Source organism: Bacillus rossius, chromosome 1 (genome assembly GCF_032445375.1).
Source record: "Bacillus rossius redtenbacheri isolate Brsri chromosome 1, Brsri_v3, whole genome shotgun sequence".
Taxonomy (NCBI): Eukaryota; Metazoa; Arthropoda; class Insecta; order Phasmatodea; family Bacillidae; genus Bacillus; species Bacillus rossius.
Genome location: NC_086330.1, coordinates 212,269,854 through 212,293,761, shown reverse-complemented (window position 1 = coordinate 212,293,761; position 23,908 = coordinate 212,269,854). Strand labels below are relative to the sequence as shown.

The window sequence follows — 23,908 nt, the reverse complement described above, 5'->3', positions numbered from 1 at the left end:
ATTCTTCAGGTCCCGTTTAGTTCCCATTTAGTCCAATACAATACCTTCACGCAAATTACGTCTCAAAAATCGAATCCATCCCGCTATTTACGTCACGTAACAAACATAAACAACTTGGTGCAATTGCCATAGATGATGAAACTGTAAAAGAATTGTCAGAGAATAAACATGTGAAACGCGTCAAAGATTTCGTTCGTATCGAAAACCACAACACACTACAAGATGGCGATGAAGTTGTGCGGGCTCTATTTGCACTGCGAGCGCTGTCGATTTTCTGGACGATATTTTAATCACATACACAACTGCATGTTTACATTCTGTGAACATTATTGTAAAGGAAAGTCAACATCCGGTAACGGTAAATAGAATGCTAGAATAACGTGGTAGAAAATATTGTGTAAAAAAGTTTCCTTTTAATTTGAATTTTTTTTATCAGTGAAGTCTGTCGTTTATGGTTAAGTAATGGAGAAAAGGCAGCGTCATACGTTTTCAGTGGCGGAAAAATTAAAAATAATTGCAAAATCAGACGAGTTTGTGGGAACACGAGTTGATTTGGCAAAAGAACTTTCAATTCCCATCAGCACACTCAATACGATTTTGAAGAATCGTAATAGCATTGCAGAAAATGCAGCAAAATGCGGGCCAAGTGCAAAAAAACGAAAATACTGTAAAGAATCTAAATTTAAAGAAGTTGAAGATATTCTTGTGGAGTGGTTTGTGGGTGCACGTTCTGCGAATCTGCCAATCAGCGGGTCCATTTTGCGAGAAAAAGCTCGTGTGATTGCATCCCGGCTTGGCATTGACGATTTTACAGCTTCCAATGGATGGCTAGACAGGTTCAAACAACGCCATAATGTTGTTTACAAAGTTGTATGCGGTGAAAGCAAGAGTGTGAATGAAGAGACAGTGGAACACTGGAAGGAAACTCAGCTTAAGGAGAAGATTGCCAGCTATTCTCCGAAAAATATATTTAATGCTGATGAAACTGGATTGTTTTATAGTGTTCTGCCTGACAAAACCTTCACTTTTAAAGGGGATAAGTGCCATGGAGGAAAGTTAAGTAAGCAACGAATCACTGTACTTTTGTGTACAAATACTGATGGAAGTGAAAAGTTGCCTCTCTATGTTATTGGCAAGGTTATGAAACCCAGGTGTTTCAAAAACGTACGCACCCTTCCTACCAAGTACACAGCAAACAAAAAGTCATGGATGACGAGTGCACTGTTCCAGAGCCAACTTCATGCACTTGATGCCAAAATGGGTGTACAAAACAGGAAAATTGTTTTGTTTATTGACCAGTACCCTGCACACATGGGCAACATACAGCTTCGTAATACAGAAGTTGTTTTTTTCCCTGCGAACTGCACGAGTGAACTACAGCCACTGGACCTAGGTATTATACAGTCATTCAAGTTCCTGTACCGAAAATACCTGGTCACAAGAGCGGTGACCATGCTTGACAGCGGTAAGGATCCCTCGACAATGAAGATTGATGTATTGACAGCCTTACACTTCACAGCTAGAGCATGGAAAGAGGTCACAGTTACAACGATTCAAAATTGTTTTGCGAAGGCAGGCTTTTTTTTTTCCCAGAGGCAGGTTGTAGTGCCAGTGAAGATGATGGTGTCACCATCATAGAGGATGTGCCTGAGTATTGCCAACTGTCTCAAAAGGAGTCTTTTAAGGACTATGTGGAAATTGACCAGCAGGTAGTTACCTCACAAGTCCAGTGTGTGGAGGACATTATTATCAATAGTGGCATCACCAACTTGCAAGAAGAAGAGGGGCAAGAAGAACCAGTTCCTACTACAAGAGACGTGCTCGCAGCTCTTCAAACATTGCGCAGCTATATATCAAGTTCTGAAGGCAGTGCTAGTTCATTTGATAACTTTTATAATTTGGAGAGGCAAATAATCTCCTTGAACAGCCAAAAAAGCAAGCAGAAAAAAATTTCAGATTTTTTTGTTTAGAAGTAATCAGAAAAACTTTTTGGCTTTCATTATTTTTTTATTTTTGTCAAATGTGGTAAATTAAATTATTAAATACTAGAGTAAAATTTGTTAGTGTGTTTGTACCTGTATTATAGTATGTGCTATTAAACAAAAGGAAAAAAATACTGAATAAGGTAAGTTGTACTCCTTTTCATACTTTTCCCTTTATTTACACTTTCCCGCTTTTTACACTTTTTTACTTTGTCCCCATGAAAAGTGCAAATAAGGGGTTTTGCTGTATTTTGAAAACATTTGTGACAGTTGAAATAAGTGAATTGCACTTTATTAGTGACAGTCCTGCAACACAATACAGAAATAAGTTTTCCTTTCAGCTTATTGGAACTGTAATTCCCCCAAACAACATTTCTTGGAACTACACTGAAGCTGGGCACGGAAAGGGTGCACCTGATGGTGTAGGTGTGACTTTGAAGAGGACAGCAGACCGAATGGTAGCTCAGAACAAAGACATGGAATCGTTTGAAAGTTTTGCTGGAGCTTTGAAGGATAACATTACAGGGATATACATAAGGAGTATAAGTGAACATGAAATTATGCAAATGAAAACTGAAAATGAAGAGTGTATGACTACATTGGCTACCTTCAAAGGTACTATGAAAGTACACCAAATCCAATGGACTGCAAGTTATCCTAGAGTCCTGAAACTCAAGTTTTAAAGTTGTTTTGAATGTAACGGAAACTGTAATCATTACAATCTAGGCCATGTGAACATTTCAAAAAATGTTAAGGGTATTGTAGAAAATAAGGCAAACTAAACCGGTAAACTAAGCAAACGAAATGTAGTGAAGGCTGCTTCTACAACTGCTGAAATGGGTAAATATTAAATTTATCAAGTGAATGTTTATTGTATGGTAATTTTAAAATAGTAGGCATACACTTGGAGGAAAGGAACAAGTTCTGTCCAATAAAATCTGTTAAAGTTGTAAAATATAGAACACTATGAGATAATAAATGCCACTAAATACATTAAATTGTTTTTCTCCAGGTTTATTGCTACTGTGATCAAACTGAAAAATATATATTTAATGTATTATTGCAATGTTTTAGGTGAAACTATCATTTGTGGGGAATGGGTGCTGGTCAATTATGAAAACAAACAATACCCAGGAGAAGTTGTTGATATTATCAAGGATGAAGTATCAAGTTTTGTGAAAGTGAATGCCATGGAACCTTCTGGCATCAAGAACTATTTCAGATGGCCACACTGTAAAGACATTCATACCTACCCATATTCTGATATACGAAAATTAAGTCCATCTGTTCCATGTGATAGCCGTGGAAGCCAGTTCAAGTTCAAAAATACATTTCATCTTGCCGACAACATTACTAGGCAAAACTAGGTAAACAATTTATTTTCTCCAGCCATAACCACAAAAACCACATTCTGTGGCAACAATATCACGGCGAGGTTAACGACCACAGATGACGGTAATCCAGGACCGTTTATATTTTGCATTTTAACATTACAAGCTTCAACATTTGTTTCTCGTGCCATGAAGTTATCAAAACAAAACGCGTTACTCAATAAACGTGTTACCAACGTAGCAGTACGAGAATGTGAGAAAGAACACGAACGTTTACGAACAATCGATTGTTGTTCAATCATACGATCAATCGTGTTCTGTAGATAAAAACGATACCGCGCTCGATACGCGTAAATTTTGATATCCACGAAAATTACAAGTGTGTTTTTCTTCATAATTTACTTAACCATAAAATACTTCAGGCAATTTTAAACTGCAACAAACAAATTGTAGGCTGTATGTAATTTTTTTTTCTTCGGTTGTGTTAGGTTACTGCACATGTGTGAAATTATTATTGTTTGGTGGCTATTCGTTGCGGTAACTGAACGAATATCGTGTTGACAGTTTTCTCGTTGCTTCTCGATGCCGAAGTATGACATATAAACGCACTAGATAGGGCCAAAGAATTTTCTTCTGATGGTCTCTATTCGACAGATAAGGCAGTTTTATTTTGTAAATACTGTAATTGCAGGGTCAGTTGGGACCATAGAGACTCAATTGTTAAGCACATAAGCAGTGAAAAGCAAAAAAAGTCACGCATTTCTTCCATTGCTACTGTAGCACTGCAGCATACTATTGGTGTTTGTGCGCAGCGAACAAAAAAAAGGAAAACTGAAGCGCATCATTTTGCTATGGAGACCACTGAGGTGTTCCTCAAAGCAAACATCCCACTTCATAAATTTCAGGACCCCACTATTTTAAGCTGAATGAAGAAATATGTTGAAGGTTTGTATTTATACCGACATAAATATCTGTAATCATGGAGTGGCATAAATATAGAAGCTCTCAAAACCAAACCCAACTTAAGCTAGTTGGAAATGTGCATTTTAAAACTAACCTAAGCTAAACTTACCAAATATAAAATAAGACTTATCTAAACCAACCAAACCTAAAACTAAACAAACCTAACTTTTTTGGCCTAGCATACCACCTGAGTTAGGAATATATTTTATTGACAAACCTTCCCTCTAAACCCAAAAGTTTTGACATTCTGGAAGAGTAGCTAATCTCCTTGTCTTTAAATCTTTTGAGTTTGAAGGGTTTTTCACTTCTAAATGTTAGTTTTAAACATTTTGATCAATCTTTATTGAGTTCATGAAACTTTTTCTTAAAAAAGGTATGCTTAGATACATTTCGCAGCTTTTTTTCCTCACCGCTTTTGGAATTTTTTCTCACCGCTTTTCACTAATTTATTCACCGAAAAGTTCCTGTCCCTACTTATAACATTTACTATGTGTATTTTTTTTTTAATTTTATTGAACATTACCATGGATAACTGATACATTACCATGGAGCTATAAATTAAGAAATAATTTTTTAAAATAATAAATATGAAGTTTGATTTTGGCTACTAATTGGAATGAGTCTACCATGACCATATACACAACTTGAATTTTTTTTTTTTAATTTTAGGAGCTACTTTAAGTTGAGTAAAATCAATGAACCAAATATGCCACTTTCGTGAGAATGACCCATATAATACAAAACCGTGTTGGATCACGTAAATAAAACAACACGACCAAAATGCTGATGTTCACTAAACATTGCTTAGTTAATGTAGAGTTTGACCACACACTCTTCCTCTGTTGTCGGTACACATACAATCCAACACAGAGTGATGGATGTGTTCATACATACATGGGTGCATGGTTATAGTTATAGGCATACACTCACTTCGTTTCAGGTTTCGTTCCTTCCTCCATGGCATCATCCTTGTCCCCCAGGACATCCACGTCTCTGCCCCCCTCGCCACCATACTCTGTCACGTTGTCCAGGTTGAACTCACTCACAATGTTCAACCCTGAAAAAAGAGGGTTGCATGGTAATACACTCCTAGCTTAAGGCACGCACACATTGGCACAAAAGCCTCACCTCTCTCTTAAAACCTACCTGAACGCTCCGAAAAGGGGAAAAATTTGGCGAGGAACAGTAAAATGCGACCACAGAAGACTGTGTTTTGTGACCTGGAGAGTCGTCTCAGCAAATCTGAAACAAGAAGTTTTGAAATTTATTGAAACATTCATAAACAAAAACAGAGATTAACTTCACGCCAAATAACCACTATATTTAGATGCTAACAAATACAGAATGTTAGGGAATGTGACACATCAGATTCTATAGCAAACTATACTTCAAGGCACACTGTAAGGCAGACTGAAATGTAAATGTTAGAATTTTTCTGACTTTTCCTCGACAAAAATGTCATATTTCCAAGGTCCAACAAAAAAATTTAATTTTTAAATTTCAGAATTTAATTTTCAGAGTAGTCAAATAAACTAAACAAGAACAAACAGCGTTCCCCAACTAAAACCATTCTCTATTTCAAAATTTATTTATTTATTATTATTATTTATACAGACTGATCAAAAATAACTTTATAAACAAAGTATGACAAAGTAAAAATGCTGAACCAAAATAATTGTGGTGAAAGATGCTTTCACAGCTTTGAGATTTGAGAATTTCCTTTTTTATTACTATCACTAGGACACCTCCCATGACTTTGGCCCGGACCAACACAGACACAGGACGTGGACTCCTGGACAGAGGGCTCGTGAAGGGCAGCTAGCTGTTCTGCTCAAGGGAAGCTGTATAGTGCCAGCTTTGAGGAATGTGAACCCAGACTGCCTTCAGAAGCAGTTCTTAACTATACCACCATGGTTACGCATACAACTTGCTGCAAGCATTTTACTCCATGACCAATATATGTTATCAGCAAGAGTAAACAACAGATTGCTGTGCATTACACTGTAAAAACTTGCCATCATACATGAAACCATACAAAGTACAATAAAACATTTTGTTTTTTTTGTTTTATAATATTTTTGTATGCAAACAAATGTTCACTCCAAATACAGACTATATTGGACTTTCTTTTAAATTATTTTTTCCTAGCGATGTGGCTGTAACTTATAAAATCACACCATAATCACCAAAGCCCTATTTCTAGAGACAGACAATGTAAGCCTGAATGTGAGAACGGCATCAATATGATGGCCATACATAATTTTTATAAAACTTTTGCAGAAAATTGGATAAAATGATTGTTGGTAGATAATTCAACTGTGATCTTGTAGGACTTTAGTAAGCTAACATATAGCGAGGCAGACCAGGTGCTTGTTAATTTGCTCCAGAATGAGCAACAAGCAAGCAAGAGAGTGGGGGCAGGAGGGGGTGGTCACCGTTGCACATGCGCAGCAGGTTGTTCTTGCAGGCGCTGAAGAACAACTCTTCCTTCCACACAGCCACATTGTCCTCCACGAAGCGGAACAGCTGCTCGCACTTGTCTAGGGTGAGCGCATCGAAGATGTCTCCCAGCAGGACGACTGGCATGGTGGGCGTGCAGAGGTCGTGGCGACACGCCAGGATGCAGTACGTCACGAACTGCTGCCAGGTCGAGACCTCTGCCTGGGGCGAGGACAGCAGGGCGAGGAGCAGGTCACGGAACACCTGGTCCAACGTCGCCCGCTTGTCCGAATCCCTGGAAGCAGCAGTGCTGTCGACGTGCTCCAACAAGGCCCAGATGACCTAACACCCTTACCTCTCTCTCAAAGCACCAATTGTACATCAAAAATTTTTTAAATACTATGAGGGGCCATAAATCTAAAATTATAGACAAATTATAAAGTTATTATTGTTACTATATAGTGTGACAAAAATAAACATCAGAGAACACTACATTTTTTGTACTTAGTCAATTAAATTCATAAACAAAACTCATATTTTTTTTAAATTTATAATACTATAGTACTTACTGATAAAATTAGATTTTACAATCTTTATCTTCTTCGTCTTAGCAATATTTTGGATGACAACTTTTGCCTTTTGGCACTTAAGCTATTTTTTCATTATCTTTTGTATTCCAATTTTTTAATGTATTACAAGCAGGCCTATTTTAACAGTGCTAATATTGAATTTTTTTACAAAATAACAATATACTTATGTAAACTTGTGCGGACTTCAAAGATTTACATAAACAATCTACTAATATTTTATTCCATTTCACTATGCTGTAGTTAGTCTATGGCATCCCAAATAAACTGCATTTTTATACTTCTTCCATATCTGCTGCATTCTCTTACTTCTGACACTCTCCTCTATAGTATTGCCAGTCTCTCTTATCACTCAACTCACCAGTCGCTCTCCTCACTCAAATTCCTAGTGTCTCTCCAAAATAGTCTTGCCATTGTCTTTCCTCAATCGACTTACCAATGTCTCTTCTCACTTGACTTACCAGTAACTCTTCACACTCAAATTAACAGTAATGACACAATTACGAAGATACACTGTGTGTCTCTTCTCACTCTACATGCCAGTTGCTCATCCCAGTCGACCTGCCAGACGTTTTCTCACAAGACTTGAAAGTCGCTGTTTTAACTCACCTTGCAAGTCTCTCTCCTCACTCGAACTACCAATGTTCTCCTCGATGAATTGGTCAGTATCTTTACTTACCTGACATGCCAAATGCTCTCCTCACTCGAACTACCAACGTACTCCTCAATGGATTGGTCAGTATCTCTCCATGCCAGTCGCTCTCCTCACTCAACAGGCCAGTGTCTCTCCTCACTCGAATTGCCAGTCGCTATTCTAATTCGAATTGCCAATCAGTCTTATCAACTTGACTTGCCTACGCTCTACTCACTAGACTTGCCAGTCATTTCCTAATTCTACTTGCCAGTCACTGTAATAACTTACCATGCCAGTCGCACTCCTCACTCGATTGTCAGTATCTCTTCTAACTCTATATGCCAGTCACTCTCCTCACATGACTTGCCAGTCTCTCTCCTCACTCAACATGCCAGTCCTTCTTCTCAATCTACTTTTCAGATTATCTCTTCACTTGACTTCCCAGTGACTCTCTTCATTCGACTTGCCAGTTCAACTCATCATTCGTTCTGACATTCGCTCACCTATTTCGACTTGGCAGTAGCTCTCCTGAGTCGACTTGCCAGTCTCTCTCAACGGACATGCCAGAATCTCTCGTAACTCTACTTTCCAGTCTCATTCCTCAATGGACTTGCTAGTGTCTCTTCTCACTCACCTTACAAGTAGCTCTCCTAACTTGACTAGCCATTCACACTTCTTACTCGACTTGTCAATCGCTCTTCTCACTCGTCTTGCCAGTAGCTGTTTTCAATCACCTTGCCAATGTCTCTCCTCACTCAACATGCCAGTTGTTGTTCTTGATTGACTTGCCAGTGTATCTCCTCACTTGACTGCCCAGTGTCTCTCCTCACTCGACTTATACATCACTATCCTCATTCGACTTATAAGTAGCTCTCCTCACTTGACTTGCCAAGCACTCACTCTCCTCACTCGACATGCCAATGTCACTCCTCACTCGACTTGCCAGTGTACCTCTTCATTCTTTATGCCAGTTGCTCACCTATTTCGACTTACTAGTCGCTCTCCTCTCTCATTTTGCCAGTTTATCTCCTCAACAGACTTGCTAGTGTCTCTTCTCATTCATCATGCAAGTCATTCTTCTCACTTGACTTCCCAGTCGTTTGTGTAACTCGAGTTGCAAATGTATCGCCTGACTCATCTCGCCAGTGCATCTCCTCAAGCGACTTATAAGTCATTTTCCTCATTTGACTTGTCAGTCGGCTTCTTACACGATTTGCCAGTCACTCTATTACTCGACTTGACAGTTACTCTACTCACTCAACTAGCCAGTAGCTTTTCTCACTCGACTTGCAAAGCACTCTCCTCACTCAATATGCCAGTGTCTCTCCTCAATCTTCTTGACGGTGTCTTCTCACTCAATCAGCCAAATGCTCTTCTCACACGACTTGCAGGCGTTCTTTACAATCGACTTGCCAGTTGCTTTTCTCATTTGACTTTCTAATCATTCTTCTCATTTGACTTGCCAATAGCTGTTTTCACTCAACTTGCCAGATGTTGTTTTCACTTACCTTGGAAGTCATTCTCCTAATTCGACAGGTCAGTCGCTCTCCACACTCGATTTGTCAGTATCTCTCCTCTTCGACATGCTGATTGTTTTCCTCACTCGACTTGCCATTCATTGTCTCCACTCACTCAAAATGATAGAATCTCTTTTCATTTGACTTGCAAGTGTCTCTCCTCATTTGACTTGCCAGTGTCTCGCCTCCGATTTGTCAGTCACTCTACTCATTTGACTTACCAGTTGTTCTCCTCACTTGACTTCCCATTCGCTCTCCTCACTCGTCTATACTATGTCTCTTCTTACTCGACTTATTAGTCGCTCTCCCTCTCGACTTGCTGCCACTTTTCTTAGTCGTATTGCCAGTCACTCTCCTCACACAAATTGCTAGTCACTTGAATCACTCGAATCGCCAGTCCCTCTTCTCATTCGACTTGCCAGTGTCTCTCCTCTTTCGAATTGCAAGTCGCTTGCCTCAATCAACTTGCCAGTGTCTCTCCTCACTAGATCTGTCTGCTGCTCTTCTCACATGACTTGCCTGTCACTCTCCTTGCGAACTGTCAGTCTCTCACCTCAGTCGATGTACCAGTTGCTCTCAATATAAAATTTGATTACTCTTTATTTATTTCTTTGTGGCTCAGACAGTTGCAATATAATCTTAATCTATAATTTTATTATCATTGTGTTGTAAGCATTGGTGTGTAGACTAATGGCAAATAAAAACTCTTACAAAATTGTAGGCACACAAACCCCACATGTCATTTTGCTCTAAGTTAGTTTTGTCTTTCACATCACTGAAAATAATACAGATCAATGAATGCTATTTACAATACTAACCCATTGGCAAACATATAAACTTACTATTTCATTAACACTTATTTTGTCTGACAGTGTAAACAGCATAGTCTAACTAATGTGTATCAGTTATAACAGGAAAGAGGCCCCCCTACTTGTTAAACAGTTTTATTAAAGATTTATTATGTTTTATTATATTATTTAGTTCCTAGTAAGGTTTTTTGATATACAGTAATGATAGCAATAGTTGTTTATTTTTTGAGCATTATTTATGTGCTTTATATGTGTATTATGATTATAATTTTCAATATTGTTACGATTTACCGCGGGTTCGTAAAGGATAGCCCAATTAAATATTTTTATCACACACACAGTTTTATTTATTACCACTACTTGTCACTTATAAATAATCTTCTAAATTGGCAGATAATTAATTACAGGTAAAGAAATGTCAATTCCCCAGTCACTCGTTTCACACACCTCGCTGGGCCGCACTTCCGGTGCAACTCTCGCCGCAGCACCCTTCGTGGGTCTCCGCCGCGGGACTCCGTCGCCGCCGTCACACCCTTCGCCGAGATCCCACACGACGACACGCTCGCCACTTCACTCAGGGCTCCGCCGCGCCCGCGACTCTATCGCCCGGAAACTCCCGACTCCACTGAACTCACTCACTCCCTGCCCTGGAACCTTCGACCAAGGACTTCGCCACTCTGCCGCACCCGCAACACCATCGCCCGGAAACTCCGCCGCGGGAGAACTCCCCACTGAACTCAACTCGAAGGTCGGCCCAACCTCCTTATATAGCCCTTGGGTTCCCGTTCAGAACAATCGGGCATGTCTCCGAGATATCGCGCGACCTTCGCCGTCGAAATGCCCAGAAACGCGTCGTGAGTCCTCGAAGGACGCGGCGGCTGCTCAAAGAACGCCGATAAACGCAACAAGCATCGGGTTCCCACAAAACGTGCCGATAAACATGTCCGAGTCCTTTTATTCCGCAGTGCGGCCCCTTTAAGTAACTCGATCTGAGGCAGGTGCGCGCTTCGATGGTCAGGATGTCGCGAGATAGTATGACACGAGATACCAGGGAGAGGATACGGGTGGAAGGGGGCGCAGACAGGCAAAAACGAGCACGGCGACGCCAAGCACTGTAGCCAAGCACGATCATAACAATATGTTGTGCTTTTTATTGTTACTGATGATTTTCTTGGTTTATGGCGCATAAGCCAGTTAGATTTTATTTATTGTCTTTTTTGCTCAGTTACATTTAAATGCGTTTACACATATTTAAGTATATTGTTTGTTATATTTTCTTTGATTCATTAAGGTGTGGACACAGAGATTGTTCTAGAATAGGGCTGATGCGAAGGGTTTATCAGTTACTAGCTGGCCGACCCGGCTTTGCACGGCTATACTAATGGAAAAAAAATTAAGCCACATCTCCCATTTACAGTAATGGTAAATAAAAAAAATTCAGTGAAAATTTATTATAATGCTGTATAATGTACTGGAGAGAAAATGAATAGCACCGATGGTTTCCTGACTCGTGCACGCAACGTACAGCTGATGTACCCGTACTTCGCTACGGCAGTCTACAGGCAGATCACTCTTGCACCGCTCATTATACATGCCCCTCCTTGTGGGTACGACACTGCCGCGCGATGCCCGTTGCCATGGAGAGGCAGAAGGCATGAACAATGCAAAATCATGTTCTCATGCAGACAAAGTACCAACTGTTGCCTGGTTTTAACCACCCATAGGACCTAATTTTTGGAAAATGTCCTCCTGCGTAACATAAGGAACATTACTGTGAAGTTTCAAGTCTGTAAAATATATATACCTGAAAAAAAGGGCAATAAAAAAAAACACAGAAAGAGAAAAAAACAATAGTTTAGGTGTGCGATTTAAAGTGATAAAAAGTATTTAAATACTAATTGAACTATTATGAGGGTACTGATTGCTTTGTTGTTAATATCACACGGGTGTTTTTTACTTGTATGGGAAAATTAAGAATGATAAGTAGAGGCAATATTTTATGGTGTTATTATAAGGCAAATTTCGTTTTTTTAAAAAACAGAATTCGGTGTTATCGGTTTTATTATGGATGACTTTTATAAGCGATCTGATAACTTATCTAATCTATTAAAAAAAATATTTATGCGAGAGATTAATTATTTTTAATGCATAAAAACACATTGTAAAATATTAATAAAATAATAAATGACACGTGTTACACTTACAGAATGGTGAAATTTGAATCTTAAACTAATGAACTCCAAACTTTGAAAATAACTTAATAAACTGTAACATTGTACAGTTAATTTTGTCAAAAAACATCTCCTGGGTATGTTAAATTACATTCATTTTTATTTCCACTAATATTGGCTAATAACACTAAAATGTTAGCATGGTTAAACGCTCTGCATTTTCTGGAGAAAGAGTAGATCGCCTGTCAGAAACTACTCGAGAGTACTTTGAAAATGAACGTTCACAATCAACATTTGCAGTTGGGAACCATATTGCTCTTAATCCAGCAGTTGAAAATTCACTGTAGTTAGTTTTCATTGAACACAGAACTTGCACAACATCAACAGTCTTTGTTTCTGGTTTTGCAAGTTCTTCTGTAAAAATATTCTTGAAGGTGGCATATGCTTCAATAAAAACTTCGCTGGGAATATGAGAAATCGCAGGTACAGTCAAACCTCATTAATACGAATCTGCTTAGTACGAAATTCCCATTTATGCGAAGTACTTTCACAGTCCCAGAAAATAAGGTATGCTTTCCTATGTTATTCAGTACTTTTAATACGAAATACGGTTAATATGAATTACGAAGTTGTTTTGATCCCTCAAGTAGCTGTTAACGTGTATAAGTAAACGGTCAATACGAATTTCACAGCCGAAGTCTAAAGTAAATCACGTCTTCATAACCGTCATGTAAACAAACGTGTCTCCAAAGATAGATGTATGTATCCTACAGCGCAAAATGGTCAAAAAACAAGATGAAAAGTTCAACTCTAGTGGCGATGTTAGTAACTAAACTAGAAAAGATGCCATGTTGTAAACGGAAAACGAAAAGGAAAGTACTCTATACCTTATTAATCTTAGTCGTCGGAAATGTACATACGTAGAAGTTTAAACAATCTATGGAAAAAAGTTCTGATATTTTCCATTGTTCACCCACGTGTGTATTAACCTCAATTTTGAGTGTGAGTTGTTTTGTAATATGACTGCGAAACGTAAACGCAATGACCTTACATTGAAAGTTAAAGTTAAAATTATCGAGGAAGTAGACAATAAAGAGAGAACGAAAACTGAAATTGCGAGAGAATTTAACATCCCGCAATCGTCGTCGACAATACTAAAAAATCGTGAAAAGATTGAATCGGCTTTTGCGAGTTCGTGATAATTATCAACAAGAAAAAGAATGCGAGGCCCAAAACATCAAGAAATGGAAGCTACCTTGTTGCAGTGGTTTGAAGAAATGCATGCAGCAAACTTGCCTATTTCTGGACCTATGATTCAAAAGAAGGCAGACTACCTAGCAATGAGGTTAGGAATTTCAGACTTCAAGTTCAGCAATGGTTGGCTACAACAGTTTAAGGATCGCAACAATCTTGTTGGCAAAACTATGTGTGGGGAGTCGGCAGCAGTAGATACGGCCAAAGTTAAAGTTTGGATACAGACTGCTCAACCAATACTTGATCAGTACTGGCCTTTGATAAGCTTTGTAATGTGGTAAACAATGCCTATAAGAAAAAAATAGTGCAAACCAGAATTGATGCTTTTTTTTAAACCAAATGTTTGAATAGAAAATGTGTCATGATTTCAAGATTATTGAAGTTTGTATTATGATTTATTCTGTGTTTCATTGTGTTTGTTTTCTTCAGTGTTTACAAATTGTTATGCATGTAGTGAAGCCAGAATATACAACCAATAGTGTAGGTACGTATATAATTTTCTTTATGGTTGTACATATAGGCATTTAAAGTTCAATCAATTTTTTTTTGTCGTGATATCCCAATAGTTTGGTTAATACAAACCCTCGTTATTACAAAGTGCTAAAATTATGGTCCCTTCAGGTTTGTAATAATGAGGTTTGACTGCATGTTTAGGATTACTTTTTGTACGTCTTCAGGTTTCATGCACACCCTACTTACATTTTGCGGGTTAAAAAAGTGATCAATTGCCTGAAATGTTTCCCTGCAAGGATCATTCTGCATCAGTTCTAGGAGTTTAGTTTCACATTTCTTGCCAGTTAATTGCAAACATTGTTTCAATTCTGCCTGCTTCACGGTGCGTAGTTCACAGATCAAGTCATTTACTGAAGCTGAAACAACACCATTGCTCAAAACATTGAATTTGTTCTGCAGAGCTTTCAATTTTGTTGTCAACAAATGTGCAGTTGGGTACGTATTGCCCTCTAGGGAAGTTATCAAATCTGTTAGAGGAGAGCAGTTTTGTGCCACAAACAGAGCTTCAGCTTTCACAACATTCACTTCCTCTGCAGACATTTCTTTCAGGAATTTAATCCCACTGTTGTGTTCTCTCAACTCTTCAAAGAATTCCAAGATATCCTGCAAATGTATGCTGAGATAGACAACAGACTCAAACCATGTGTTCCATCTGGTAAGAACAGGTAGTGGAAAGAGCTTGCACATTGCAGGATCATGAGAGTATTTGGTGTTCAGAAATTCCAAGTACTGATGTTTGCGCTTCCTTGTGTTCTGAAACAAATTTTTTACCTTCACTATAACATCGTTGAGTTGCTCAAGGTTAGACTGCCAAACAACTCCAACTAAATGAATTTTGTGCGCCCAGCACTGCACATGTAGCACACACGATCACCCAACACACCTTGAAGTGTACTGGCACATTTAATCATGTACCTAGCAGAGTCTGATACAAATTCACACACTTGTGAATGATCCACTTCATATTTAGTTAGTGTGTCTAAAACAGCACGAGTACATGATACAGAATCTGCAGAATCCAAAACAACTGATGCAGCAAGATGTGATGATTGTATTGCACCAGGCTGAAGGGTCCTGAAAATAATATTGAACACACAGCACCCATTCCTGTCTGTAGTTTCATCAGCCAAAACACATATTGGAATGTGACTGACTAATATTTTTATAGTCACTTTTTTATTTTCTGCCACTATTGGGATGTACTTCTTTCGTAGCCAATCTGCAGTTATTAGGTCACCACCACCCTTCACACACTCTTGAAACCATGCTCTAAGTGCAGGATTGTCCAATTTCTCCACCGGGATATTTGCTGAAACAAAGGCTTCAGTTGTTTTTATGATAAAGTTTTCTTTATCATTTTTGGCCTTTTTCATTGTAACTACCGACTCGGAAATAGAAACTTGCCTTTTTGTGGGTATCCCATTCTTTTTACACCTTTTATGTTTCTCACTCGACACATGTTTCACCAAAGTATCGCGTCTTTCATGTTCGAGCCGGCAGTTGCAAAATTTACACATCAAATTACTTTCACACATGTAAAAACCTTCACCAACAAACTCCTTAACCCCGTCGTTTGCCGAGACTTTATTCTTCGGCATTATGATATATTTGTGTTTCAGAATAATTTACATTGATTTGCTGTAGCAAAATTCACCAAGCCTACGTTTCAAACCGTTTAAAATCATACAATATAAACTGAAAATAGTACAGTTTGCTGGTTTCGTGAACTAAACAACAAACAAAACATTAGTTTTGGATAGTCTTAGATGTTCACGTAACTAAAACAAATAATTTCAACACAAATAAAACATGCTACACTAGAGCTTCGTTGCGGGCTAATGCGTCAGATTGGTATCGCAACGTCCAAATATACGAAAATTGTTTAATGTGTTCACTTCACCATCACGCGTCAACCATGTAGTCTATGGTAAAACTTCTGAACTTGTGGCAGTACGCATCTCGTAAATTAAGGTCATGTTGCGGACTTCTGCATATTTCGCATTATTTCGCGGACTTCGACATATTTCGTGTATATAACCAAATTTTGGTGTTATTTCGTTTTATCGCGATTCACCATAAAATCGTGCCTCTAATGATAAGGCATCTAGTGCGTAGCAACAATGTTTAATAGGCAATAGGAAATAAACTTCTAGCGCCTGCGGCATTGTCAACACACATTTCGTAAGTGTACTGCATGTTGTATCTAACCCCCTCCAACGCATTTGATTCTAAAATGGACTTTTAGTAAGGATCCCTAATGTTATTGATAATATAATATAGCCTATAGCCTTCCTCGATAAATGTACTATCCAACACTGAAAGAATTTTTCAAATCGGACCAGTGGTTCCTGAGATTAGCGCGTTCAAACAAACAAACAAACAAACAAACAAACTCTTCAGCTTTATAATATTAGTATAGATGTAAGTGTGAAAGAGAGGAATAGACATTGCTTGAGCATGAAAAAAAGGACTCGTGACTTGTTGCTATGTGCCCGTGATCGACTGATATTTATCTGTGCATTTTTGTGATTGTTGGAAATTACATAACATTGGCACCCTTATCTTTCTTAGAAGAGAAAGGTGACCATGGAGATAGGCAGCAACAGTACAAGTTACCAAGAGGTCGCTAAGATTTAACCAAGAATGTAGAGGCATAGATTATTGTGTTTTGTGGTTAGGGTACTACCATTTATATTAAAACTTTTTGTGTTTCTGAACTTTTAAATTAAAATTTGCCACAGTCATTTATATTTTAACATGTATTTGTTTTTGTAGTCGGACGATGGTGGCCACGGTGACTAGAGAAGTTCTGTACAGGATAAATAAAAATAGTTAAAACGTGTTTTTGTCTGAGACACAAATCTACAGTACTGTAAAATGGCCTGACGTTGCACCATTGAGTTGGCTTTGCACCAAAGCTGTAAAATGTTATAGTGACCAAAAGGAGGTATAATATTTGCAGTTAAATGGGATAATAATTTTTTTGTTAACTTTGGCAACAATGAATCATAATTTGAGGACTTCCTGCCTTTTTCTCAGTTTTAGTTTGCTTCATAACCTCAATTCGATAACATTAGTTTTGTATGTGTTATTGTGTTGAGCAAAAAGTGTTAAATTTCAAGAAGTATTTGACAGGAACCAGAGTAAGCATACCATCCTACTTTAGTATTTTTTATCTGTCTTTCATAAGAATGTTATAGGTTTGCTTAAAATTAAGTGTAGAGAGCTGTAGTTTACAATTTTGAGAAAGTGACTTGGTGTTTGTGTTAATAGGGTTGACTTTGCACCATCGAACTTGGTGGTGCAAAGTCACCTCAACTAATGCCCTGACAGCTGTGTTTGCAAAAATTAATTCCCCCTTTCTTTTTCTATTAATTTGCTTTAAAAAAATGTTGCCCGACTTTTTTCTATGGCTCACTGTAAATTTCATGTGATCAATAAAGATGCCATCAAAATATAAACGAAAACCAGGAAGCAGGAAGTACATAGATTATACTGAAGATACACTGAATACCTGTATTGAAGAAATTAGAGCAGGGAACATCACTCAGCATGAGGCAGAGGTGAAGTATGGAATTCCCCGAAGAACTATCAACTATAAACTTCAGCACAAACATCAGAAAAAGGTTGGTGGACAAGCGGTTTTCTCCGTCGATTAAGAACTAGCTTTTGTTACTTCTTTGGAATGAATGACATGGTTGCTACAGAAATAGAATCTTAGAATTCCCTGACTTTTCCCTGTTTTCCAGAAATGTAAGAGAATAATTCCCTGACTTTCTTATGAAGTACATACCATAAATACTAACGTGCATATGATTAAATGTAATATAAAAATTTCAACATGAGGTAAAATAAGTTTTTTTATTGTGTTATTTTGACGGCAGAATTGCGAATGTGTTTTTTCCCTATGACATGGCTGGTGAGAGCTCTTCGGCCCATATTGATGAGTTGAATACTTTTGTAGCACAAAGTACAGTACGCAGAATTTATGTTTTTAGCAGAGGGTTTGATATGCTGAAACTGTGACACCTTGAGCCAACTCTTCCTTAAAAGTAGTTTTCTTCGACATCTCTAAGCTAAAAAAAAAGTACATTTTAATATTTTCAGGTTAGGTTAAAAAATTATTGTTTATGAATTCTTAAAAAAATATTACTCCACAAATACAAAAACTATTACAAATTCTCACCTAGCAATATAACGGGCCTACTTAGATAATTACAATTGCAGCATTACAACATCCAATACTCTTACATTCTTACAATGTTAACTAACGATTCTGGGGAAAAACATGTTCAGTTATGCATATTTTTTTATACACAATGTAAGTGTCACACAACAGAACTCACGGATTATAACGGTTGAAAAAAAAGTAATTAAAAAAATAGTTAGAAAAAATGCAAAAACATAACCGCACACAAAAGTCACGTGTTTTTGTATCAGCTTGGTAGTTTTCAAAATGAGAATTGGTATTGCTTCTTTATCAAAATGTACTTTATTTTCTTATGATCGCATCAAAAACTAACTTCACTTGAATCAACGCCTTTAAATTCACGTAATAAGCTTTGTACTCATCTTATTCCACGTGAAAATAGCCTTCAAAAGATAAACGACGCCATGCCCGTTCTGTAGTTCTTGCATGGAACAGAACAAACACAAAGTCTCAAGGGCAAATTAAAAAGGATCAAAACACGAACAAATGAAGGCCGGGTTCGCTAGTGAACAAACGAGTGCCTGGATTGGCCAGAAGTTATGGTGGGTGGTTGTAACAGCCTATTGCAACGGACAATCGTAGACCAAGTAAAAAAAAAGTTGCAGTTGCCGTGTGCCTTAAGCAGCAGCCTTTTAGCGGAGTCGTTCGGTAGCAGTACGAGTGCATCAAAACAAAGCTTTGTTTGAATTATAAGCAACTTTAAAATTTCCAGAATTCGTAGAATTTTCCCTGACATTTCCCGGAATTCCCTGACCATTTTAATTTCCCTGACATTTCCCGGTTTTCCCGGTTTTCTAGTCCTGTAGCAACCATGAATGAGAACATTTGAATTTCCTGTTACTTCATCTGACTTAGTGGCTGTTATAGCTTGCTTTTTGAACAAATGTGGAAGGAAAGTAAGCAGATTTAAGGAAGGAATTTATGCTGGTTCCCATTGGGCGAACAGTTTTCTGGGAAGGCAGGGAAGGAATTGTCAATGAGTTGTGGCAAATGTTAAAAAACTGAGAGCAGGCTTGATAAAAGAAATGGTGCAGGAGTACTTCAGTAATCTGGAGAAAGAGTTGGAGGCTATTCCTGAAACTCATATGTTTAACTTCGATGAAACAAACGTCACAGATGACCCTGGTCAGTCAAAGATCATCACAAGACGTGGAACTAAATATCCACACAGAATTCTCAACTCTTCAAAGTCCTCAGTATCATCGATGTTTTGTGGAAGTGCAGCTGGAGAACTTCTTCCTCCCTATGTGGTGTATAAATCTACACAACTGTGGACTACCTGGTGCCAGGGAGGGCCAACTGGTGCCAAATATAATCACAAACCATCTGGGTGGTTCGACGGAGCAACATTTACTGCTTGGATTAGGGATTTGGTGGTTCCTCATCTTCGCAAATTGCCTGGAAAAAAAGTGCTCATCGGGGATAACCTTGCAAGTCATTTTTCAATTACTGCACTTGAACAGTTGGCCGAAAATGAAATTATTCTTCTATGTTTGCCACCAAACACCACACATATCACACAGCCACTTGACAAAGCCGTGTTTAGACCAGTTAAGGGCTGTTGGCGAGCAATCTTGTTGAGCTGGAAGGAAACAAACTCAGGTGGAAAGGGCACAACAATTGACAAACAGTATTTTCCTTACCTCCTGAAAAAGCTGTGTGATGCTATAACTCCACAAGTTGGAAAAAACCTAAAATCAGGTTTAGAAAGCTGCAGAATTGTGCCCATTGCACAAGATAAAGTAATGTGATTTGTTGACAGCCTTGAAGTTGACAACAACTCTTTGAAAGCTTCTTTTATTGAAGCACTAGAAAGAAAATGACAAGAGTGGATTGGTTTGCCAAAGCCTAGGAAACAAAAGCGAATTAATGTGGTCCCTGGAAAAAGTGTGGATGGTGATGGAGATATTATTTTTTGAATTCTTATATAGGTATATATGATAGTTTAGAATTTATTTTGTTTTATTTACATTGTTAAAGTAAAATTTTTGGGGTACATCTTAAAATAGTCGCTGATGAAAAATTGTGCTTGTGTAATTGATGTGTGATGTGTTAAGGGCTTCATAAAAATGCTTTACAGAATTCCTCGATAGGTTACTTTGCACCTAAACCCATTCCTAGCATTTGTCAATGATGAAAACTTTATGGTGCAAAGTCAGGTAAACCAGGATGACTTTGCACCATGAAATATAAAAAAATATTACGCTCCTAAAAATTAACGTAGAATAAGTTGTCAATTGGCATGTGATTTTACACTGTTTAACACTGTATCCATTAGAATTTTAAAATTTTATACTATTTTTTAGTGGAGTATCACTAGAAATGAATATTGTAAGGGTAAAATATGGTGCAAAGTCATGCCAGTTGACTGTATCCTTTATCGTTGGACCTTAATTTTTTTTTTAAATTTCAATTTAACCTTTAAAGTGTTTATGTAAGTGCACTCTAGACCAATTTTGAGCTATTAAGAGTTCTGGAGTGTTACAAAGTAAAGGTAAAAAATAAGTCTTAACATAATATTAAAAGTAAAATAATTCATACAAACTTCTAAAATAAGCATAAATGAATGCCATTACTGAGCTACTTAAACCACTGTTTGACAAGTGTCAGTTAAAGCATTTTATAGCTCTAAGGTGCAAACTTAGCATTGTAAGCAATCAAATATTACATGAATACGCGCCAATTTTTAATAAGTAAAATAAGATATATAGGTGGAATGGTTATAAGTTTAGTTCAAAATTTTCAGACAAAATTTCACTGTTTTTCAAATATTTTTTTAGGGATATTAATTTCACATTTCAGTATATATTAATCTTGCCTATATACAAATCAGATCCAGCCCACCTACGCTTGGTTATGATAACTGTAAACAATACAGATACAAGCAAATTCCTGAAAAAGATTTTCCTCCAACTGTACAACTAAGAGTATGGCTGATACCGCAACCACAGTTACATAGCTACTCTTGAAAATTTAAGTGTACAAACTAAAAGTGCTGTAAAGCATGGCAGTGGTCACAATATGTAAGAAGCCACTGTAAAAACACAGCTAGATAAAATTTTGAGAATGATACATACATTGTTTTAAGAGAATCATACTTTTTCTTGAGTAAGTCAATGCTTCCCTTCTCAAAACCAAGGCGTACAAACTCCTGAAAAAGAAAAAGACACAACTGACAAAATTTCTGCAATTCTAGCTAAAGTAATTTAAGTTTTTAAAAATGTAGGTACTGAAATATCCCAAAGAGAATTTTTTTTTTCATGTCTATGAGCATTTTGCAGACAGGCTTTTACTGATAAAACACTGCACTTTAGTTTATATGTGAATGAAATATATCATAAATATATAAACAACTTAGTGAGTATTAAAACTCATATATTCATTATGGTATTAAAGAGAATAAGCAATTATCTGTATCATATTTACATGTACGTTAACAAAACATAATTGTCAAGCGAACTATATCCAAAAGAAAAGTAGGCTACAAAAATATATATATATTTTTTTAATTTTGACACTTTTTTTCCATTCAAAAAAGGCAAAATGATTATTGATTTAATTACACACAGCAGAATTCAGAATTATTTTAAAGTCATAAGATAATGAAAAAATATGATTCATGTTGAATACAACATTAGGCTACACTTTCAAGTGTTGCAAGCAATTGTATAAGCTCAGGAAAGACAATAATATGAGGCATGTGCTAAAATGTAGCTTTTACTTGTTTAGGTGATCACAAATACAATAAATTGTTGGTGAGGTAAGTTCAGTGAAAATATGATAATTAACATATGGTATTCTTTGATTTAATTTATTGTAGATGGCATTTCTTTTATTGTAAAATTTATGTTCTTAAACCCAGTGGTAATCATCAGTTAGATATTTAACTGATTCATTGTCTACCAATATGCTGTTTGGAATGTGGAAGTTGTGACCAAATAAAATTGGTTGGGAAGATTAATTATTTAACGTACCTTCATATTTCGTAGCATTGGTGGTTGTTTGGTTTCCTTAATGTAAGTTTCTGCTAATAGGTTTATGCACATATTAGTGATTTATGCAAAATGAAAGAAACAAATTAATATGTAACAAATATGACAGAATGTAATTAAACTGGGGTGACTTTGATAGGAAAATAATTTTTATGCTCAAAAATTGTTATTAATTATTTTTTGTTTTAGCTGTTTTATTTTATAGTGAAATACTTCTTATTAATAAACACATTTATAATAGTTTACAAAATTTGCAGTTTATAGTTTTACTGGAAAAAAAATAATAACTGCCTATCAAAGTCACACCCTTGTATGGGGTGACTTTGATACCCTGTAGGAAAAAGCTTTAAAGTGACTGTTACTTGCTCACATTATCAATGTCACCCAATGAGAAAATTCTGTCAACAGGTTTTGGTGGAAATTTTTTTTTTATTTCTTTTGTATAAGGGGTGACATTGATACCTAACTTTATGATGGTAGAAATCTATACATTTTGGAAATACTTTACGTTTTAAATGCACAAAATAAATTATCGGTATTCAAATATGACTGACAGACAATGAATAACATTGCCTCTCACAACACCAAAATCTTGGTCCTTACCCTAAGTTTCTATAGAAAATTAATTACAAATAAACTGAAATCAAGGCTATAACTTAACGATAAGTATTTAACACAGGCTGAATCACACTTTTTAAAAGTTAGCAATTTGTTCCATATAACACTATAAAATTGAAGTCATAGCATAGCCTATCACCTGTAGTAGCTATAGGTGTGTGTCTGTAGCACTGCAGTAATATCACTCATGTCTACTATTGTCAAGTCATCATTCTGAAAATTGTATGATGCACCCGGAACATATTCGTCCAATACCTACACCAAAACCTTGGTCCCTATATTCTGATGTTATGATATTAGTTACAAGTAAACTGAAACACATTCTCGTATAGTGAGTGGTAATTTTAAACCATGAAGCAAACATTTACAAACATGTCACAAAGCTACACACGCACATAGACACAGCCCTCATTCACTACGACGGCCAATAACCAACAAGTCTAAAGCCCCACTTAGGAAGAACCTTTGAAAGTCTTCCCACATAAATTTCTTTTACATCCAGTGTAAAATTGAAGTGATATCTTAGTCTATCACCTGACGGAATGAGGCGTGGCTCTGGAAGCACTGCAATGATGCCACTCATGTCTACTACTGACACATTATTTCGAAGACTGAAAACCATTTTATTAGTATCCATTGACTTTAATGCCAGAGCTTCATATTCTTTACTAAATTACTGTTACCGGCACCAGTATGCAGCACTGACTGGACTATGCACACATATTTAAAGTGAACCGTTTTACTTTTTCCAGACAGGAACTTGACGAGAACATATGCTCCTGGTTGCATATTATCTTCACAAGGATCTGCATATTCAGGCAGGATATCTTCTACTGCATGTGTCTCAATTTCATGATGTTCGTCATCAGAATCATCATGAAAATTTAC

At 37.1% G+C, this 23,908-nt stretch overlaps 1 protein-coding gene across 4 annotated transcripts in view; it reads right to left on the bottom strand.

Annotated features, from left to right (window-relative positions):
- Positions 1 to 23,908, bottom strand: part of LOC134527270 (THO complex subunit 1) — a 259,110-nt gene that overhangs the window by 231,485 nt on the left and 3,717 nt on the right. For 3 of the 4 annotated variants that reach the window (XM_063359798.1, XM_063359801.1, XM_063359800.1), the window contains exons 2-5: positions 21,488 to 21,561; positions 6,712 to 7,010; positions 5,423 to 5,518; positions 5,207 to 5,333 (exon numbers count right to left, since the gene is read on the bottom strand). In XM_063359798.1, the coding sequence (XP_063215868.1) occupies positions 5,207 to 5,333; positions 5,423 to 5,518; positions 6,712 to 7,010; positions 21,488 to 21,561 (596 nt within the window). The remainder of the gene's footprint in view (positions 1 to 5,206; positions 5,334 to 5,422; positions 5,519 to 6,711; positions 7,011 to 21,487; positions 21,562 to 23,908) is intronic. The other variant, XM_063359802.1, reaches the window with a different exon arrangement.